This window comes from Mytilus galloprovincialis, chromosome 11, assembly GCF_965363235.1.
Source record: "Mytilus galloprovincialis chromosome 11, xbMytGall1.hap1.1, whole genome shotgun sequence".
In the NCBI taxonomy this organism is placed as follows: domain Eukaryota; kingdom Metazoa; phylum Mollusca; class Bivalvia; order Mytilida; family Mytilidae; genus Mytilus; species Mytilus galloprovincialis.
The window spans coordinates 21,104,048-21,120,250 of NC_134848.1; the positions used below are offsets into that span (position 1 = coordinate 21,104,048).

The window sequence follows — 16,203 nt, forward strand, 5'->3', positions numbered from 1 at the left end:
TCCAACACATGTGATACAAGTGGAAAGTATTAATGAATTTTTAAAATGTTATAATCAAACACAACTCTGTGAAAAAATTGTGTATTTACAATGAATGGTTTTTGAGTAATCCTGTTTTTAAATTTTACCACCAAACAAGTCAGTATTTTTAGCCAAAATTTTGAGAAAATGGGTGAGGGGTACAAAAAATGATTTTACAAGAACCATGTACATCCCATATCATTTTTGTCTTTTCAAATTTCTAAGAAATGTATTTTTTCAATCATTTATAACAAAAAAACTTAAATAATATGCATTTTGTTCTTAAAATTTAGAAAAATCACAAAAATACAAAATTGACAGCATAGTAAATTTTACACAAAAAAGCCTCAAAATATGATAAAACTTTCTTATATTAAAACCTACCTATAGTTTTTTTAAGTAAAATTTATTCAGATTGGTCCATTTCATCTTTATAGAAAGTATGAGAAAAAGTTTAATTGTGGAACTGTGATTTTTTTCACGATAATAGCCCCAAAATAGGTAAAAATCGATGAAAAATGGGAAAATCATCAAAATTGAGCATTTTCAAAGGGCTGTAGCAAAAAAAGAAGTGCACCACCATATGATTTTTTCTTCATTAATTATTTTGTTACAGTCTTATAAACCCAAAAATCAGGTTAAGAAAAAAAGTTTAATTCTAGAAATTTTTGGCTCCTCAGAGGTGTACATCCTTAAATAAGGTCAAAAGTTTATCTGAAGTCAAAGTATAAATATTTACAAACCTTATCCACATGGGTCTGCATTTCAAATGGTGTATCAAATTGTTTGTAGCAGTGTTTACATTGAGTAAGGTCACTGAGGTCAATATTCTGTTGTTTACTGCTGTCAATGTGACCTTGAATGTGCATCATGGCCTTGACATTGTTGTACAACATCTTGTTACAATACCAGCACTGAAAAGAGAAAGAAATAAAATACATTCAAAACAGAATACATAATAAAATTGTAAACTATATCTTTGAGAAAAATTTAGTTTTCCTTGTTGTGTATTGTGTACTAGTATTTGTCTGTCTTTTCATTTTTTAGCCATGGCGTTGTCAGTTTATTTTTGATTTATGAGTTTGACTGCCCCTCTTTTTTAGCTATAAAATCTTTTTTTCAATCTTGTATTGGGGATTTCTAAAATCAGCATTAAATCTACCCCTGTAACCATGGCTACAAACCTTGAACCTGAATTCTCCTTTCTCCTCTTCATATGTAGGGTCACCTTCCATCTTGCCATAGTAATATTCATCTAATGGAACCCAATTACCTGTAATTAGATAATAATTGACAGGTAAATAAAAAGTAAATTATCACAAAAATACAAAAAGCCAGAGAATATTCAAAACAGTAAGTCCCATATCAAACAGCAAAACCAAAAGCTCAAACACATCAAACGAATGGATAACATGTACAACTGCCAAATTTCCAACTAGATACAGGCATTTTTTTTATGTAGAAAATTAAAACTACTAAATTGAATGGACAAACCTTGGAAAGTGTAGGAAGACTTTTAAACTCAATCAATCTCTTACAAAACTTGAGCTTCAGATGAAAATATATATATAATGTTTTTTTGCTTTGCTTGAAATACATGATATATCACTTAAGAGTTTTTCTCAATTATGATTGGTATATATATAATCATTAATCACAAAAACCAAAAGAATAGTTTTTACATTTGCAATGATGCAACATCTCCTAATTTCATATTAAATTAGCTGAGCATGATTTTAATGGCATTTATCAAAGATTGTTTTACTTAAGTATACCCAGACATCAAAAAGGGATGTACTCACATAAAAAACTATTAAGTTGCTAAGCAAATAACTCTGTTCATTTAAGTGACAAAGATATCTGTTGGACATACAGTTTCATTCTCAATTTTAGACAAAGAGTCAGACAACAGATTTGCAATATAGCCATACCCCCTCCTAGAGCATGTAGACTAGGATATACCATGAAGAACATTCTAGTCTTTCTAGCTATCAAATGTTCCAGTGCACAATGTTATAATAAAAATTCGAGTAGTCATGCAAACTAAACATCATACAACAACTGTTCATGCAGAAACACAGCTGCTTTGTCATTAAAACAAGGAAATTTTCATGAAATATGTTAGGGGTGGAATTTTTATTAGATAGCCTTTAGAAATATTTCACTAAATTTAAGAAATGTTTGCAAATATATATAAAATTTCATCATAGTTTGATCACTGTAGATCCTTGAGTACCCATCAAATAGGAATTTGTGGGTTTTTTCTCCATACAAGTCTATAGGAAATTTACAATTAAATCGAACACTTAAATAAATGGTTCACCTAATCCCACAAATCAAATCAAATCTGTAACCAAATGAATCAGGATGAGTCCACAATAATCAGGAATGGAATGATTAATCTTAATAATTAACAAAGAAAGGAGCTTTCCATTACAGCTGAACTATTTGAGTATGTTCTTAGTGCATGAAAACTATATTTGCCTGTTTAAATAGAACAAACATATATTATTAATTAGCCAACAAAAAAAGTATTGTTAACATAACAACCAGCTATCAAACAGGTGTATGTAACCAGTCCTATGATTTTATTGACTAGTAATAACAAATATTACATTTTAAATGGATGGTTCACATAACAAACTTCACTTCGTTGGCTTTTTTTTTGTACAAACTCAAGTAATCCAGCTGTTAGAAGATAGAGGGATGTCCCACAGTGAACATGGTGAAAGACATTAGGATGCAGGAACTTACCATCGACACATATATCTGGACTCTTATCTAAAAATTCAATGGTGGCAAATGATGAGAAAATACATGCAAGCACATGCTGACATACACAGTGACAGAATGTTCAATTCCTTAAATGTTTAAGTCATAGTGTTGTACAGAACATTATCATAGGCCGATTTAGAGAAGGGCCCAGGGAAAAATTTGGTTAATTATAGAGGTAATCACTAAAACATGATTGCTTATTCTTTTATATAATTTGCTTTTGATTCTGTCTTTTGATTATTAATGAGCTTCTATCTAAGTATTGGAAATTCCATGAATGGTTAAGAAAGTAATTGATTTAAGTAGGATAAGCTCTCACTTCTGTATATAAACAGAAATAATTGAAATAAAATTTGTAAATTTCAAAAAGCTTAGAGAGCATTATTTTTTAAAATTGAATACGCCTGCACATAGTTTTTTCTTGCTAATAAGGACAAATACAAAGCCTAACACCTAAAAAGAATCATCTAAAAGCTGTCTTATTAACCTAACTTGAAACTAAAACGTGGAGCATTGCATTTGTGTCAATTTTTTGAAAAATCTGATCTTTCCTTTGCGCCCCAATGTTATATTTTCAGAATATCAACTAATATGGCCAAACTCATAACTTACAACTTTGCTATAGTGTCTAGAACTTAGAACTGTCTCACAATTTTACTCTCAGGTTCAGTACTTTCTTTAGGTTTTATGATTACGTTGTCGTTGATTTATGAAAAAACTGTGTTTCATCAAAGTTTTAACATTACTTGTATGGGTTTTATGATGACTGATTTCTTATAATAAGATTTTCTTCTGCAATGTTACTTTATTATATGGTACAAAAATCAATTTGTCTTGGCCCCAAATGTCTTTTAAAATGTTATATATCATTGAAAAAGATCCAAATTATCTCCCTTTGATGAAAATTGCCATTTTCTTGCATTAAAATTGAAATATCTCTTATTAACTCATCGGTGACCCATTTTAATCGGTGACCCCATATTTTTATTTAATTTTTCTATTAAATATAGGATAAAGTTTATTTATAGAAAAAAATAGCAAAATCCTATATATATTTAAAATAAAATTGATTTATACACGGAAGCCCCCTAAAAGTGTTTTACTGGAGCTATGCCAAGTCATGTTGAATTTAAAATGCAAATGCAATGTATTTAATAGCATTGCAATCACTATTTAAAAATATTAAAATTATTTCAAGGTTTTAAAATAATGTTATACTTGCAATAACTACAAAGAATCTCCATATTCATATACTACAAGCAAAGCACAAAAAATAAGAGACAACTAAAGCATTCATTTCCTATATATCTTCAAATGATGAAACAAAATACCCATAATGCACTTACCACTTTCATCACTCTCAAAAGGTCTTTTTCTACCATATTCATCCACCTCGCCTGGTCGCCTTGGTTTTTTCTTGGCCAGTTGATCTTGTTGGAAATTTGCTGGCCGTTTGTACCCCATTCCCATTGTACCACTGACAGGCTGACCAACCTGTTGCACTGTAAATGTATAGTTGTATGAAAACAAATCAATGGCTTCTACAGTTTTAGTTTTCAGAATTCTTGAGAAGGTAAAATCATTCTGTATGTATGTGCCTGTAATTCAGTGGTTGTAGTTTGTTTATGTGTTACATATTTGTTTTTTGTTAATTTTTTGTACATAAATAAGGCCGTTAGTTTTCTTGTTTGAATTGTTTTATATTGTCATTTCGGGGCCTTTTATAGCTGACTATGTGATATGGGCTTTGCTGATTGTTGAAGGCCGTACGGTGACCTATAATTGTTAATTTCTGTGTCATTTGGTCTCTTGTGGAGCATTGTCTCATTGGCAATCATACCACATCTTTTTTATATTTAGACACCAATTAATAAAGTGTTATTTTTTTATGTGAAATATCTATTTAAGAAATCTAAAATGCCATTTGGTTTAGTCATTTTACATCCCTTATTAAAATAGAAATACCCACTGTTACACATAGTATGCATGATTTGAATTCTTTTTTGATTCCAGAAACTATGCATGATGTGTAAATCTTTATCTTTGTGAGATATAATTGGTAAAATTATTAACCATGCCTGTAATACAGTGGCTGTTGTCAGTTGTTAGTTGTCATATTCTTTAATTTTTTTTCTTGTTTTGTACTTAAGGTGGTAGACCGTGGTACCCAATACTTTCACTAAAATTAATTTGTCTCGTTTAATTTTCATAAAATTTTGTCAGAGTATTTACTTTAACCCTTTAACAAAAATGTAAAAATTTAAAAAGTTTTGAACCAACCGTTTTGTCAGAAAAATTACACTGGTTATATAGCAGTTTGACACACACCAATTTTGATCATTGAGAAGCTTAATATTCCCTTTACAACACAACGTAATTAAAACATTAAGCTGACTTTACAGAGTTATCTCCCTGTAGTGTTAGGTACCACCTTAAATAATACCAGTGTTTTTATCTCTCACAACTTTGTATTTTTTATTAGTCAACCTGTTATGGCCTTTTGATGAACTTGTAAGGTATAGGTTTTGATTTTTGTTGAAGGCTGAATAATGACATTTAGTTGCTAAAGTCTTTTGGTGTCAGCTGGCAGCTACCAAGTCTTATTTTTAAATAACATATATTTATCACATTCAAAATATGCCTATTTTACCCATGTAATTTTATAAATTTATAAAATCCAGTCCAGGTTTTTACAGACATATAAGTCATATGTGATCATACCTTGTTGCATTGGTCTAATAAATGCCTGCTGTTGTTGAGGCTAAAAATAGAACAAAAACATGTTATTTTTAATGACTGAAACAAATCAAAGGACCGTAAAGCATGAATAGGAAAAAAATATCACAGCTGCAAGTTAATAAGTGACATAAATAGGCATGTTCACAGCTCTGGTTTTGGTTTTTGTGGATAATCATGACAAGAGCAATCATATCATGTCTCATTTTGACAATATTGATCATTTCTGTCTGAGTGGATAGTTATAACAATGGCTGACACAGATAATTTCTGTTTGAATTGTCCTTCTTGATTTATCTTTATCCATTTTAATAATAATTTATCTATTTGGTATAAACCAATTTTTACTCACCATAACATTAGCCACTGGTTTCATCGTCCATTGTCCCAGTTGACCTTGGTTTGTCTGGCTGACATTGACTAGTTTGTACACTTGTTGTTGTTGTTGTGGTTGGGTTAATGGCTGTGGCTGTTGTACAGGTTGTCGGGGCTTGGACGCTGGTGTTTCTCCAACAAATATAATATCCGGACTAGAAGAACGTTCTGAAAATTTGTTAATTATGAATTATTTTTTTTTTAAAGTTGAGCAGAGTCGTCTCAAACTACACTTTAGATTATGTTGATTTTGATTTGTCATGTTCACTTGTACACCGTCAATGACCATAAACATGGTTGATAGCTTACTTGTCATGTTCACTTGTTCACCATCAATGACCGTAAACATGGTTGATAGCTTACTTGTCATGTTCACTTGTACACAGTCAATGACCGTAGACATGGTTGATAGCTTACTTGTCATGTTCACTTGTACACCGTCAATGACCGTAGACATGGTTGATAGCTTACTTGTCATGTTCACTTGTACACCGTCAATGACCGTAGACATGGTTGATAGCTTACTTGTCATGTTCACTTGTACACCGTCAATGACCGTAGACATGGTTGATAGCTTACTTGTCATGTTCACTTGTACACCGTCAATGACCGTAGACATGGTTGATAGCTTACTTGTCATGTTCACTTGTACACCGTCAATGACCGTAGACATGGTTGATAGCTTACTTGTCATGTTCACTTGTACACCGTCAATGACCGTAGACATGGTTGATAGCTTACTTGTCATGTTCACTTGTACACCGTCAATGACCGTAGACATGGTTGATAGCTTACTTGTCATGTTCACTTGTACACAGTCAATGACCGTAGACATGGTTGATAGCTTACTTGTCATGTTCACTTGTACACCGTCAATGACCGTAGACATGGTTGATAGCTTACTTGTCATGTTCACTTGTACACAGTCAATGACCGTAGACATGGTTGATAGCTTACTTGTCATGTGAACTTGTACACCGTCAATGACCGTAGACATGGTTGATAGCTTACTTGTCATGTTCACTTGTACACCGTCAATGACCGTAGACATGGTTGATAGCTTACTTGTCATGTTCACTTGTACACAGTCAATGACCGTAGACATGGTTGATAGCTTACTTGTCATGTTCACTTGTACACCGTTAATGACTGTAGACATGGTTGATAGCTTAATTCTTTCAAACCAAATTTAACAATTAAAATCATAAATTTATTCTAAGATATTGAAATCAAAATAATTTTTCCAATACAGTTCACTCTTCAGGGAAGATTAGTTTCATAGCTAACTGTGTAACCCTCTTAAAATCAAGAATTATTGTCGTTGTCATTACATGTATCTCAAAGTCAGCAGATCCACAGAAATATTTTGAGATAACTGCGGATCAACACAAATGAATATGTTGGAAGTTTGACCAAACTAGTAAATATTTGTTAAGGGGCCAGCTGAAGGACGTCTCCAGGTGAGGGAATTTCTAGCTACATTGAAGACCTGTTGGTGACCTTCTGCTGTTGTTTTTTCTATGATCGGGTTGTTGTCTCTTTGACACATTCCCCATTTCCATTCTCAATTTTAACGTTTAGTTTAGCTAAAAAAAATCCAGATTGATATATGTAGGGGCCAATATTCTGATATATATATCAACATAAAAATCAATGTGTAAATTCATACCTGGTTCTTTTGCAATTGGTGATTGAGTTTTCAATGCAGGAGTTGCCTTTTGAGTAACTTGAGGCGATACTTTGCCAACATTGTCAACTTTGTTTATAATTGTAGCTTTGCCTATCCTTGCCTTGGCTTGAGCATCTCTAACTTGGGCAATGGCTTGGTCATATTGATATCTTGCCACTTGCTGTGCAGTGATCTGACTTGGGGACAAAGCCTCCTCAGTACATTCCATAAAGAGCTCAATGCCCATTGTCCTACGACTCCTGGTGGCATTTCTCTTCACCGGCATGGTCGTTTTGGAAGCTTTACTCTGAAATCAGACATTGAAGAGTTGATAAAAGGGAGATAAATGACAACTTATATAACATGTATAACTTTACTGTAAATTCTGAAATTATTGCTAGACATGCTGGAGTTTAATATGGATTTTGGAAGAATGGACTTATATAACTTGTTTAACCCCGTCGCATTTTTGTGCCTGTCCCAAGTCAGGAGCCTCTGGCCTTTGTTAGTCTTGTATTATTTTAACTTTTAGTTTCTTGTGTACAATTTGGAGTTAAGTATGGCGTCCATTATCACTGAACTAGTACATATTTGTTTAGGGGCCAGCTGAAGGACGCCTCCGGGTGCGGGAATTTCTTGTTGCATTGAAGACCTGTTGGTGACCTGCTGTTGTCTGCTCTATGGTCGGGTTGTTGTCTCTTAGCTACATTCCCCATTTCCATTCTCAATTTTAGTTGGTTATTGCACTTTTAGGGAAATATATATAAGTGTCAGATATCAGTACAACATACTAGTATGCGCAGGGATGATTCCACTATATTGTTTAGGGCCGCTTAACGGCCCTTAAATCGGCCAGCGGCCCCAGAAAAATGTTTGTAAATATAAATTCCCAATTGAGGAAAATAAATCAAAAATTGGTATTTCCGGAAAAGTTTCCGTCACCTATTACGGCAACTTTAATTTTTCATAGTTTGTCGTCAAAACCTAGTAAAATCCGGATAAGAATGCTGACTATGATCGCATTTTATTAACAACGATTTAATTTAATTATGTCAACATGAGGTAAACAATTTTGGCGGCCGGATTCAATTGAAGTTAAAATGTTATGGGAAATTCGGTCTCGTAAAAGTAGATCGCTCAGCAGGTTGATCAAAAATATGCTTTTTGTCAAAATGGGTGTCAAAACAGACCTCGACAAAGACCAAATTCAAATTTTGATATAACATTGATGAAGGAACTTTAATGATAAAAGCAGATTGCCCAGCAGATCCAGTTATGTAATTTGATTAAAACTTGTTTTGTAAAGGAAATTATTTTATATTTTGCTCTTTTTTCAGCAAAAGACAAAAGTTTGAACGTTTTTGAAAATAATGTTGAAGATAGACCATTCGTGAAATGAGACCCCCCTGAAATACGATGTCATCATTTTGGAACTGTTTCAAAAGATATGAAAATGATCCAAATAATTTTAAAGTTCACTGGTTCAATTGCTTTAAATATCTTATCAATTAAATATATATACTTTTGTAATTGCTTTTCTGAACTCAACAATTGGCCAGTTCTATTTGAAATACATTTAAATCAAGGTAAATAAAGATGATCTGTTGAAAAATTACCCAATGGGTGCTTTTTTTCACTGGTTAATATGGCAAGCCATTTTTCTATTAAATCTAACTTCAAGATATCTCATTAACTTATAAGATATCTTATATAATAGTTCATTAGATATTTGATATAGTTTGAAAGATATCTCATAAAGTTTATAAGATATCTTATATAGTTCACGAGATATCTTAAATAATTTATGAGATATCTTATAGTTTATAAGTTATCTCATATAATTTTCATTATCATATACTTAGACTAAATAACATATGATTTTTACCGTATGATAATAGCATTAAATTAAAGTATTTTCCATATTTTCCGAATTGGTGCTTAGCGGGCTGATATGAAACGTTTATCACATGCTTCGATTGTTATCACATGCCTTTCCGTAACGTTATCACATGGCATTCTGGTGATACTCGGCAAATTCCGGAAAATACACCTCAATGCTACGTTTTCAGTGAAAAACATTACAAAGTAGTGTACAAAACAATTATTTGAATAGTGGAAAGTATATTGTGTAAAATGATTAAATTAAATTAAAAAAAAAAAATATTAAATAAATGCAGTTTTTAAGTTTTTCTGAAACATAAATTAGAAAGTTACTTTAAAAAAGTTGACTTTTCCTAACAATGTTCATGATGCATATTGTTGAATTATTTTTTGTCAATTCGTCAATATTTAAATGATTTTTTCTCTGTTGAGGCATGTGATAGAAAGATTTCATATTGAATGTATCAAATTTTTGGTCCGACGTCCGTGAACTTTTTACTCTTTCAACTTCTTTTCGGGAACCACGTAGAAAGATCAATATATGAATCTGTTATTTTTCTCTACTGTTGAAGCATATGATAAAAAGATCTTAACATGTCATTTTTCGTATCGCATGTATTATCAGCCCTCGGTCAATATCAGTCCTCGAGCCATGCGGCTGATATTGAACCTAGGGCTGATAATACATGCGATATGAAAAATGCCATGTAATAATCTGATATTATCAGATATCTTATAAATTATATAAGATATCTTATAAACTATATAAGATATCTTATATAAAGTAAATTTGTAAGATATCTTTATAAAGTATATTTATAAGATACCTTATATAAAGTATATTTGTAAGATATCTTATATAAAGTATATGTAAGATATATATAGAATAACCATACATTGTCTCGAAATATCAATGTTATGTGTACAAGGCTTAGAAACAGGTAGAAAGCGAGGCTGTGCCGAGCATTTCTACTTGTTTCGAGCCGAGTACAAATAACAGATTGATATTTCGAGACAATGTATGGTTATTCTTTATATACTGCAACTCTTATAACTGTTCAAAATGAAGTATTTAGGGTAAAAACCGTCATTCTTTAATTGTGAGCGGACAACGTAAAATTGCCGCGAACCTGTATGTTTTATTGACGTCATAAATAAAACTCTACGGAAACACATTGTCAACGTCATAAACAAGGTGATATACGGTCAGTGACTGTATATCACATATGAATATACGGTCAATGCAATTTGACTGCTCAAATAGCACAGCTGCAGTATATATATATTTTAAAATCGATATAAGTTATCTTCTATATTACATAAGATATCTATTCTATATAAGATATCTTATAACAAATATTATTTATGATATCTTATATATTATAAGAAATATTATTAAAGATATCGTATAAATTATAAGATATTTCATATAATTTTCTTAATATGATATCCAAATTATATAATATCAGATTATTACATGGCATTTTTCATATCGCATGTATTATCACAATATACATAGTGAGCACTGTTTGGAAAAGTCAACCTTTTCAAAGTAACTTTCTAAATTATGTTTGAAACTTATAAAGAATGCATTTATTCAATAATTTGTTTGTTTGTTTTTTTTATTTTTTATTTATTTTTTGTTATTATTTTACACAGTATACTTTTCAGTATCTAAATAATTGTGTTGTACACTATTTCTTAATGTTTTTCACTGAAAACGTAGCATTGAGGTGTATTTTCCGGAATTTGCCGAGTATCACCGGAATGCCATGTGATAACGTTACGGAAAGGCATGGGATAACAATCAAGCATGTGATACACTTTTCATATCAGCCCGCTAAACACCAATTCGAAAAATATGGAATTTACGTTAATTTAATGCTATTATCATACAGTAAAAATCATATGTTATTTAGTCTAAGTATATGATAAGATATCTTATACAAAACATATTTGTAAGATATTTCATATACTTTAAGATATCTTAAATAAATCTTATATATTATATGAGATATCTTATATATTACATGAGATATCTTATATATTACATCAGATATCTTATATATTACATAAGATATCTTATATATTATCAGATAATTTGAAATTCGAATAAATAGCTAAACCGCTTGCCATAGGTTTATGTTAGCTAGTACTTGTGGTATATATGTTTTTGTAATAGGCCTCGTTTACCAAAGTTAAGATGATAGTGCATCATATGCAATGATATTCTCATGTATTACAACTTCCCTAGTCTGAATCCAATAATTTTTTCAATCAGTATACAAGTGAAATTAACTTAATATTCATTTTCCGTTTTTACAGGAAAATGATATTGTTTCGTATTAGATTGTATGCATAAAAAATTTCCAATTTGATATTCAAGGGACCCATTTGAAAACACCTGGAATCATCCCTGATGCGAGTTCTTATTATTAATGATTATTGCAATTTTCTTTCATTTGAATATAATAAAAACCTTGCAATAATTTCTGAATTTGTTTTTGTTGATTATATGTTTATCTATTGATATATTTATTGTTATAAAATTTGTTTATAGCAATAAACAATGATAAATGTAAAAAAGAAGATGTGGTATAATTGCCAATGCAACAACTCTCCACAAGAGACCAAATGACACAGAAATTAACAACTATAGGTCACTGTACGGCCTTCAACAATGTATATTATCAAAAGGGTTAATACAATTCAATTAATTAACATGATTAATGAACATAATTAATAGAAAAATAGTGGGAATGAAGCAATTTATGTACATGTAATAGAGGGTATTGCTTTACATTTGATTAATTAATAATAAACATATAACAAATACATTGTACAAAGACAATGATGATATGAATGATCTTAAATCATGTAAAATGAAACTCAAAACTTGTAATTTTTAACAATTTTATACAGCAAGTGAAAATGCTTCAAAATTGTGAATATTTGTAGGAAATTACATATATCATGTATATCATGTATATATATATATATCATGTATATATATATATATATGTTATGGAATATAGAAAAATAAGGCTCTGTATATATATGCATGACATGTATTCTATTCTACATGTATATATATTCTAAAACTCAACTGAAAAAATTGGTAAGTGCTATGACACATGTATGATCTGACTTTTTCTTCCTCGACCTCAATGCAATCATGTTCATTATCACTGAACTAGTATATATATATTTGTTTACAGTCAAGGGTCTAACTTAAATAAGTTATCAGAGAAATAACATGCATGTGTTATTACAGACACTTTCATGAGTTGTCTACTCTTTTTTTCCTTAATCTGTAATAACATACGTTTAATATCAATAAAATATATCATAAATTCTTAAAACTTTGCGCAGTAGCTTAATATATTACCTTGATAACTAATTTTATAATTCCATGAATACAATTTTGATCAACAATGGTAAATCAATGAGACAAGGCCTTTAAGGGCAAACTAAGCTGTAATAACTATGCCGTTATAACTAGGCTTAGTTATTACAAGCATGTACATTTTTTTTTGTAACTTACTATATGAGAGTAAATGAGACTCTTGGAATCTTTTGTTATTGCAGGAATATATTTTCTGTAATAACATAGGTGTACTATGCATGATTGGTAAACTATGAGCTGTTATATCTTTGCAAAGATTAGTATACATAAAGAAAATTATAATATCAATAGAACTTGAGAAAAATTTAACAAAATAAAGGTTGTATATTTTCCCTTTGAAACATGTAAAATACACATGTTATTACAGTTGTTTGATATTTTAGCCCACAATAACAACATGTATGTTATTTTTCTCTAATAACTTATTAAAGTTAGACCCTTGACTGGTTTAGGGGCCAGCTGAAGGACGTCTCCGTGTGCGGGAATTTCTCTCTGCATTGAAGACCTGTTGGTGACCTTCTAGCTACTGTTGTCTTTTCTATGGTAGGGTTGTTGCTTCTTTGACACATTCCCTATTTCCATTCTCAATTTTATGTTTAATTTTGAGAGCGGACAGGTATGGAAGTAAATACGTTTTTTTTTATATAGAACTGAGGCTTTCAAGGGAAAAACTGTCATAGGTCATTGTGTTATAAAGTTATTTGCATTGTGTGATTTTTTTTCCAGGGCAAAATGCAATCAATTGGCCATGGAGGACCATAGATATCAGAAGATGTGGTATATGAGTGCAAATTGCAATGAGACAACTCTCTCATCCAAAACACAATTTGTAAAAGTAAGCCATTATAGATCAAAGTACGGTCTTGGGCATGGACACTTATAGAAGATGTAACAAAATAAAAAAAAATAAAATAAATAAAAAAAACTGTAAACATGATATTTCATATATCATTTGTATATAAAGGCATCAGTAGTATACCCCTGTTCAAAATTCATGAATCGATGGAGAAAAAACAAATCTGGGTTACAAACTAAAATAGAGGGAAACTTTGTTACTTAAATCAAATAATAGAGAACTACAACACAACAGAAACACAACATTTAAAATGTAACACACACAGAAACGAACTACAAATGTATATACCTTTGGGGTCAAAACCTGATCAATCTGCATTTTTTAGATAAAAAATCCAGCACTTGTCATAATCAATGATTTTTTTTACACAAGTTACATAGAAAGTTCATTATATTAACAGTCAAGCGTAATGAAGTCATTGGTTCCAAGTCAAGAAAATGTCTCAAACTGGATGATGTTGAGTTCTTTTCTGCATAGACAGTGTTGTTGGTAGTTTCCTAGATAAGTCCCAAATTTTAGAAATGTTTGGCAATACAAATTGAGCAAATATAAACCAATTATAAATGTATAATAAGCTTCAGAGATGAAACTAAATATACGCCAAGATGAAGCTTTCTATTACCTCAACTTCTATCTGCTGCTCGTAAGCTCTCTTCTTTGGCATGTTTGGAAGTAGTAGTCTTTGCTTAGGTTTTGTCTGTTGGATAAATGGAATATCTGGCACCGCATCTTGCCGGAGTTTTGTCCTCTCGAAAAGGCTACCCAGATTTCTAATCACAATGGGGTCACGATCATAACGATCGTAACATGAATTAGAAAAGTGTGCAGAACAAAGTCTTTGATTCACATTTGGTATGAAATCAATTTTGTTACAAAAATCTATCCATGTCTTCCTGATCTGCGGGTTATTTGGAAATCGAAAAAAACTTAATTCACCATTCCTTGAATGTTTACTTTTGCATCCAGCAACAGCACATAAAACCATTGTTCAATATCACTGTCATTTGTTGTGTCAGTTAATTTGGACAATAAATTTGCACTATTATAGCTAAAAATGTCTATCAAATAACTGATTGGCACCAATACTGTACAATTGAAGCTGCCTATTCTGATTGACACTCGGCCCTGGGATTGAAATAGTATATGCATGTTGATCAGGTGATATTTTAAAATAGATATACATGATATAGGAAGATGTGGTAAAATACACATATTAACAATATTTGAAGCATGCTGTTATTGTTCAGGGGTTTATGTACATGATGCAGTAACAGTACTAACTATAAAATTAAAATATGAACATTTTCTCAGGAATTTTTTCAAAATTGAGCACAAATTTGAATCTTAGCGGTGTATAAATGTGTCCAACATGACTATCCCTGTAGAGCTTCTCTTTCATGCTCTTCAACATGTTCAAGAATGTCTCTCTATTCCTGAGAGGCTCTACTGTGATAGTTGGATTTGATCTTAATACTCCTGAGTGGTATCCATGGTATCAGGTCCGTTCGCCCTAATAATATGCTAACTCTGGGTCGGTTCGCCCTGAGTTCATTCGCCCATAGATTCTGTTCGCCCTTCTAAAAAAATATCAATATTCAGGGCATTGAAGTTAAATTAAAATTATTCAGATATTTCTATGGAATACAAATGTTTATTCAATATTGCTAAAAGTTTAGTAGGTTTCTCTATATGAATTGGATTGTGAATAAATAAGCATATTCACCTGCGGAAAAGTATATTCACCACGCAAAACGTTGAATGATTTTACGTGTATAGTTTTGGTAAAAAACGTTCGATGTGCAATTGGTTTGCATAAATATTTTCCATAATATACATTGCTCTCGGAATATGAAATAAAACAATTACCATGATAACTGTCTTTTGTTTCGGTAAATACATGTACGTGGTTTAATTGACTTTTGAAAAACTGCTAACCTCGGCCCATGGCCTCAGTGAATATCAGTTTTTCACACGTCAATAAAACCACATATTTACATTTTTCATCAAAAGACAGTAATTGTATAATATTCTTGAAATTTATGGAAAAATCTAAAAGTTTATGGCTTGTTTAGGATTTGGAACATTGATTATTGTGATACTTGTCTTTTGATGGATTAAATAAATAAGGCCACACCAATTTAATACCTTGTTCGACGGACCTGCCCGCACCTATTTTTTTCAAAGTAGAGTTTTTTTATTTTTTTTATATTCCCGCTTCCCGCATCCGGAAATGTAATTGTGTCCATTTCCCGCACCGTTTTCTTGTAAAAATTATTAACAGATATTTGTACTTGTTTTTATAATCACAATCTAACCTGTATTTATAACGATTTTAAACATATAAGCACCCAAGTACACTGTGTCAATGTCTGTGATAATATTTGATTCAGCATGAAACCCATTTATCCCAAATGGGAGTGCTCTGATATAAATAGAAAACAGAAGAAATTACCTGTACAGAACAAAACATTGGTTTCCTTCCCC

At 31.2% G+C, this 16,203-nt stretch overlaps 1 protein-coding gene across 6 annotated transcripts in view; it reads right to left on the reverse strand.

Annotated features, from left to right (window-relative positions):
• LOC143051847 (uncharacterized) overlaps positions 1-16,203 on the reverse strand; it is a 44,257-nt gene that overhangs the window by 25,871 nt on the left and 2,183 nt on the right. For 3 of the 6 annotated variants that reach the window (XM_076224824.1, XM_076224821.1, XM_076224822.1), the window contains exons 2-9: positions 14,342-14,844; positions 7,577-7,883; positions 5,885-6,075; positions 5,518-5,557; positions 4,143-4,298; positions 2,776-2,802; positions 1,206-1,294; positions 765-935 (exon numbers count right to left, since the gene is read on the reverse strand). In XM_076224824.1, the coding sequence (XP_076080939.1) occupies positions 765-935; positions 1,206-1,294; positions 2,776-2,802; positions 4,143-4,298; positions 5,518-5,557; positions 5,885-6,075; positions 7,577-7,883; positions 14,342-14,704 (1,344 nt within the window). In that variant the 5' untranslated portion in view covers positions 14,705-14,844. The remainder of the gene's footprint in view (positions 1-764; positions 936-1,205; positions 1,295-2,775; positions 2,803-4,142; positions 4,299-5,517; positions 5,558-5,884; positions 6,076-7,576; positions 7,884-14,341; positions 14,845-16,203) is intronic. The other 3 variants (XM_076224826.1, XM_076224825.1, XM_076224823.1) reach the window with 2 other exon arrangements.